The sequence below is a fragment of the Leucopleurus acutus genome (genome assembly GCF_964270905.1).
Source record: "Leucopleurus acutus genome assembly, chromosome: X".
In the NCBI taxonomy this organism is placed as follows: Eukaryota; Metazoa; Chordata; class Mammalia; order Artiodactyla; family Delphinidae; genus Leucopleurus; species Leucopleurus acutus.
In genome coordinates, this window is record NC_139148.1 from 120363411 (window position 1) to 120369904 (window position 6494).

Genomic DNA, 6494 nt, shown 5'->3' on the forward strand with positions numbered 1-6494 from the left:
GAGGCCCACCCCGGCTCGCAGGTGAATGGCTGGCCCGCACAAAGGAAGCCGGTTGGAAATGTGGAATTCGGACCAATTTACGGGAGATTCTGTCGCCCAGAGTCCAGCAGACCTCAAGCAAAGAAACCTGTGGTCAGGAGTGGATGAGGATAAAAAACAGTACACCAGGCCGAGCTTATTGGAAAGCCCGAGTTTATTCTGGGATAGCGAGGTAACAGGATTAGAGGGATTAAGGAAATCACCTCAAACAGCTGAGGAGGGGGTAAAAAAACACTGGTTCTATTTGTTTTCTTCCTAGGCCCCAGATACACTGGGGCCGTGTGGCCAGGCGCGAAACGAAAGGCCTTTCGGGGGGCACAGTGGAATGCCCAAGGGTCAGGGACGGAGGGAGAGTAGGGGGAGGGAGGGAGTCGAAAGCGGGCTCGAGGCTTGGGATGAGAGGGAGTCTCTTCTAGAAAACAAATCAGTGGACTGGGTTGACAAGTCAAAAAGAAAAAGCCATCGAAGGAGTTTGAGAGACCTTTTAAAATCTAAGGTAGACTTTTAAAAACCACACCTTCCAGCGTTGAATGCTGGCTCCGGCCGCTTCACCCACCACGGTTGAAATATATATTCGTTTCCTGCCAGGGATTCCTGTAATTATTTGTGTTTAATAGGCTAACTGATATTTCCGAAGGGTTTTCGTTTTGTAAATCGTTCAGCTTGGCTCGAGTGTCTTCCCGCCCCAGTGCACAAAGGTAAATGTGCCCCTTTGGAGGCCGGTTTCCGCGGCCGCGGCGGCCCCTCCCCGCCCCGCGTGGCCGCCGCCGCGATCAACAAGTGCGTGGCCGCGGGGTGCCTGCCTCAGCCGGCGTGTGCTCGCTCCTAGGAGACGCTCCCAGGAAGACAAATCGCTTTCTCCTCGGAGTTTCAGTTGAAAATATCGGGAGCCTCTCTCTGTGTTTGGGCTCACCGGTAGTTAAAAAGGAACCATTTCAGGTCACACAAGCCTCTCCCCAGCCTCCTACCCCTGGCCCCGGCATGGGACCACGGTCGTAATACCGAGTGATGGTCCCCTCCCTAAGCCGCATCTAAAGTTTCAGGCCCGCAAAATTACCAGGACTCCATTATGTTGGTTATAAAATTTATTGATCTCTCATTTAGGAATTCGGAGTAAAACCTTGAAAAACCTGAAACAAAATAGACCCTTATCCCCACCACCCAAACGAAATCCAAATACGTTAGCGCGACGAAATATCAAACAGATCACGGCAGAAATCACCAACTCAGTAGCCTAAATGCTGACTGGACAGAAGCTGTCCCGCGGCCAGGGGCGGCGAGGCGGGAGACACACGCACACCTGGCTATAAATTAACATCTGCTTTGGCTGCCGCGCCGCTCCGAGCGGTCAGCGCCCCGCCCCCCACCCCCCGCAAAGCCCACGAGGAAAACAGATGCAACGCTACTGGGGGAGGAGGCGTTGCAGTTCTCAGGCTAGCCTCACCAGAGAGTATGTTTCTCCCATCCACTCACACCTCGGCTAACAGCAAACTAACGAAACAACATTTTCAAATGCAACAGAAAAACCCAGGAGGAGAAGGGGGGTGCTGCTTTTTCTTTGCAAACAACACAGCGATTCCCAGCCTACAAAAGGGGAGGGAGGGGCAACGGAGAGGGGCAGGCGAGCTCGAGAAAGTCCCATTTCCGCCACTCCGGACTCCTTTTTGCTTTTGTACAAAACCCGACAGCTATAGCAAAACTTTCTGTCCTCCCCATCATCGGTACAAGGCAACAGTCCCAGGCAAGCAAAGCTAAACAACAAGGCGTCCCAACTCGGGGGTGCGGGGCGGGGTGGGGCGGAGGAGCGGCGAGCGCAGGCCGGTGCTCAGATGTGGGTCAGCGGCACCGTTCCGTTGACGGCAGTCCCGGCGCCCTGGTAGTGCTGGTGCACGCTGTGCAGGCGGCCGCCCGGCAGCGGCGAGGCGGCGTCAGCCGCGTCCCCGCCGGGCGGCAGGTACATGCTGATCATGTCGCGCAGGTCGCCGAGGCACGCGCGCTGCGAGTGCGACGCGATGGCGGGCGGCGGCGAGCTGGGCTCGGTCTTCACCACCGTGCCCATGGGGCCCAGGCTCATGGCGGCGGCCGCCGCGGCGGCGGCGGCGGTGGCTGGCTGCTGCCCGTAGGCGGCGGCGGCGGCGGCGGAGGGCGCCATGCCCCCGTAGCCCGAGGCGGCAGCCGCGGCGGCGGCGGCGTTCATGTAGCTCTGGGCGCCGGGCGGCATCATGGGGCTGTACTGCAGGCCGGCCATGTCGTAGCGGTGCATCTGCGGCAGCGCGGGCGGCGGCGGCGGGCTGCTCATGGTCGCGGGCTGCGCGTAGCCCAGCTGCTCCTGCACCAGCGAGTACGCGCCGTTGGCCCAGCCGTTCACGTGTGTGTACGTGTCCAGGCGCTGGCCCACGCCCACCGGGCTGCTAGCGGCGGCGGCGGCAGCAGCGGCGGCGGCGGCGGCCGCGGCTCCGGGGGGCAGCAGGCCGCCGGGCAGGGAGTACTTGTCCTTCTTGAGCAGCGTCTTGGTCTTGCGGCGCGGCCGGTACTTGTAGTCCGGGTATTCTTTCATGTGTACGGCGCGCAGCCGCTTGGCCTCGTCGATGAACGGCCGCTTCTCGGCATCGGTCAGCAGTTTCCAGTCGGCGCCCAAGCGCTTGCTGATCTCAGAGTTGTGCATCTTGGGGTTCTCCAGAGCCATCTTGCGCCGCTGCCCGCGGGACCACACCATGAAGGCGTTCATGGGCCGCTTCACCCGGTCCTGGTCACTGCCCCCGCCGCCGCCGCCGCCGCCGCTCGCGCCACCGCCGCTGCCGCCGCCTGCGTTCGCGCCGCCGCCTGCGTTCGCGGTACTCTTGCCTGCACCGCCCGGGGCTGCGGGGCCGCCCGCGCCTGCAGCTGGGGTGGGTGGCCCCGCGGGGTTCTTGAGTTCAGTCTCCAGCAGGCTGTACATGGCCTGGGCGGGAAGAAGGTGCGCCAGGGTGGCGGGAGGAGAAGGCGCTCCCGGGGCTGGAGCGGCCACGGTGAAAAGGCCTGGGGACTCCGTCGGAGGGGCGCTTGGGGGCCGGTGGGCCAGTGGGTCGGGCAGGAAGGGCAGTCTTGTCGAAGTGCTCAGCGCCAAATCAGCGGGAACCTGCAGGCTACTCGCACCTGATGCGTTGTCTCGGGCTGGTCGCATTCGCAGTCTGGCCGGGCGCTCTCCGGGCCTCTTATATACCTGCTCGGATCCCCCGGGGTTGGGGCTCGGTCCGCCCCTCGCTCCCGGGAGGCCCGGTGATTGACAGGCTCGCAGTGGTGCGCCCTGGCCAATCATCATGGAGCCGCCGTTCGGCCCCGCTGGAAAAAAAAAGTTCGGGGAGTCCTTTCGTTCACCCCCACGCCCCTCTTGGGCCCGGTGACGTGATGAGAGTTATTCAGGAGGCGGGAGTCCCGGGGAGCCGCTCAGAGACCACCAATTAGGGTCTCAAAAAGTTTGAAAGAACGAAACTCGAGGAGGTGACGGAGGGGGGAGGGGGAGCGCGAGCAGGTTTGGGGGGGCAGGGGGCGCCCACGGGGTTCAGAAAACAACTTTGCAGCCCTGTCAGTGACGAGAGGCGTCCGGTCCCGGGTCCACCCTGCAAAGCTTCCCGCTGTCTGCGCGGAGGTCCTCTGACCGCTTCTGCTGCCAGCGTTAGGGACACTAGGCATAGCCAGCTACCCAGGCGGGCTTGGGGACTCAGGGCGCAGCGGAGGTACCCCGAGCTGCGGCTCCGAGAAGCCCTCCCAGGAATCGGCCCCTGTCCAGATGGACCCTCCGCTGGGAAGCCTCGGGCCAGCGCGCCCAGTACAGAGCGGGGGTCAGGGACCCGGGCTCGGGAGACAGGCTTCGGGACCGCGGAGCGCACGGGGGCGGCGAGGCTCCCGGTGGTTTGCGGGAGGGCGAGCAGTCAGACGCCCGCTGCCCCGGCCGGGCGGAGGCGCTCCCCTGCGGTGGTGCGACGAGGCGTGTGTGGGGGGCGGAGGGGGTGAACCGGCTTCGGCTCTCTTCTCCGGGCCCCCGCTTAGCGGCCCCTTTTTGTCTCTGCTCTCTGGCCATTTCGGTTTTTCCAGTCCGATGCCCCTGAGGGGGAGGGTCGGGCCCCTTGGAAAATCCGTTTTCATGGCAACACAGAGCCTCTCCAAGTGAAAGAAAAGTTTCTTGGAGGGGGGGGACGGTGGCCGGAGAGGAGCCGAGGCCGTCCTCCGGGCGAACCGCAGGGCCCCCTCCACTGGCCGCGCACCTGCCGGGACCACTGAGCGCTGCTCTCGCTGCGCAGCCGCGCGGCCTCCCCGGGGAAAAGGCTCTGCTTAACGGATTCCGTCCTTCTCCTTTTTTGTTTTACAGCCTTCCTGACCAGAGCCTCGAGACGCGAGACTCAGAGCGCGACATCACCCGCCTGTCGGGTTGTCTGCCAGACTAGCGGCGCGGGAACGCGGGCTGCGGGGAGAGGGAACCCCCGACTGCCGCCGCCGCCAGCCCAGGCGAGTGGCACAGCGTTTGAAACTCCCGGAGCCTCCGGGGGCGACGGGTGGGAAGGAGAAGCCAGGGGGTAGAGGTGGCAGAGACTGAAAGAAGGTGTTCGCACGGTGTGGCCCACCAAACCCCTAGCCTCGTGGAAAGGTGGGGAACCAAAAGAAAGGCGTAAATCCTAAGTGTGAAAAAAAACCAAACCTAGGTTTTTAGCCCCTTAGAGCTAATGCAAGACCCGGCGATCCTGGGAAGCCTGCACGCCAGGAATGTCCCCCTTTCTTGCACAAATTTTAAAGTAAGCCGTTGTGGCTTGGGGAACGCGGAGAAGGCCAGCCCGCCCTGGGGCCGGCGGACCGCTGGCACCAGAATCCAGGCTCCCAGCAGCAACGCCTCCTGGAAGTTTGGGGTCTCGAAACACTCCCCTAAAGTTTGGATTCCGCCTGGTCTACGTTCTCTTGCTCATCTGGACGGGGGTGGGGGGAAGCAAACGTATACGGTCAAGGGCTGTGATCATTTGAAATGGGTGTACGGATTTAGGGTTTTAAAGTAAACTATCTGGGATGGTTATGTGTATGAGTCGTGTGTGTGTGTGTGTGTGTGTGTGTGTGTGTGTGTGTGTCTGCACGCGGGCACGGGTATGTATACTTCAGCTTACACGGACTGGAAGGCAAGTCTCAGAAAACGGAATGATTCGCCAATCCCCACCTGCACCTGTTTTCTTGCCAACTGGCTGACACAGTCAAAATTTCCTAGGCAAACCCACCTTCTCCCAAAGAAGTCAATGTGCAGTAGCCCTGCCCTCCTGCCGCCTTCTCCAGATGCCCTCTCGGGTTCTCTGGGCCTCTGAGGCTGTTGCTAAGTGAAGCGCGTTTTAGGAAACTACCCAACCGACGCGCGGCCTGGCGTCCAGTAGCCTGACAGATGTCAGGATTCTTTCCAAGTTTTAGGACCCAAGTAAGCCGTTGTGGTGACAGCGCCCGGGCTGCGTATTTCCCTAGGCAAGGGATGCAGTGCGGGGCCTGCGCTCCTCCCGGCAGCAGATTATCCGGGGAACTAGTCACTGCTCCCAGCTGTTTGTCACTTGATCACACCTACCCCGCGGTTTAGGTAAGCTCATTTTCACATCACCTCCTTCTGCCAGATTTACGGCAGTCTTGCAAGGATCAGACACCCTCTTCCACACTCCTGGCTTCCCTTGGAGGCCGTGATTAAACCGCTCTCTGTGCCCGTTAGCTCGGGTGGTCTGCACAGCCCCAAGTAAGAGTCACACCGAATTATCTTCGAAACATTTCCGAGGAAACGTTCTCAGCCGAAAGTACCATTTCAATAATCAAGCGAGGTTACCATTATGGGCGTGGGGAACTGGGGGCAAGGCAGGAAGGAAACCCGTTCTCTTAGCACACTAGCAGTACCGGCACAGTCACCAGCCGAGAGGTGCGACCTTCGCTGGGGGTCGGGAGAAGTGTCGCGGCAGGTACTATGGCCCGAGGGTCTTCCGGGGCCTGCGGGGAGGCAAGACTGCCAGCGGAGCCCGAACCGGTGTTTCCGACACGCACCCTGCACCCAGTGAGGAAAGCAGAGGGACACAGTGGGGTTCAGGACCAGTCCTTTCCACCCTCTGCGGGAGAAGAGAGCGTGTTGAGCAGCTCTCTCGCCCTTGGGGCCTCCGAGAGCCCATGGGCGGCATACAGAGCCCCGGACGGCGGGCTGGGAACCCGGCCAAGCATCCCCTCCCCCTTCTCCCCGCCCTCCCAAGAGATCTCCGGCTCCCTCGTACTGGGGCTGGGCCTGGGGCTTCCAGGACCCAGGGCGCGGCAACAGCGCCGTTTGTTGGCTTCGGTTGGAAACTTCACCCAGAGGCGCCCCTTCCCTCCCTGCGGGGCTTCGAGGTCGCCCCAACCCTCCAAGGAGAGGCAGCAGGCTTCGCTGCGGGGCAGAAGTGGGGCTCGCTTTAGAGGGCCGATTATGGCTAAACTCGGGG

At 61.9% G+C, this 6494-nt stretch overlaps 1 protein-coding gene across 1 annotated transcript; it reads right to left on the minus strand.

Moving 5' to 3' along the window:
• Nucleotides 1–1864: 1864 nt before the first annotated feature.
• Nucleotides 1865–3337, minus strand: SOX3 (SRY-box transcription factor 3; the record flags this gene model as incomplete). The annotated part of the gene is made up of 1 exon (XM_082864342.1): nucleotides 1865–3337. One exon carries the CDS (start codon nucleotides 3335–3337, stop codon nucleotides 1865–1867), a length of 1473 nt encoding a protein of 490 aa, XP_082720468.1.
• Between the last annotated feature and the right edge of the window lie 3157 nt (nucleotides 3338–6494).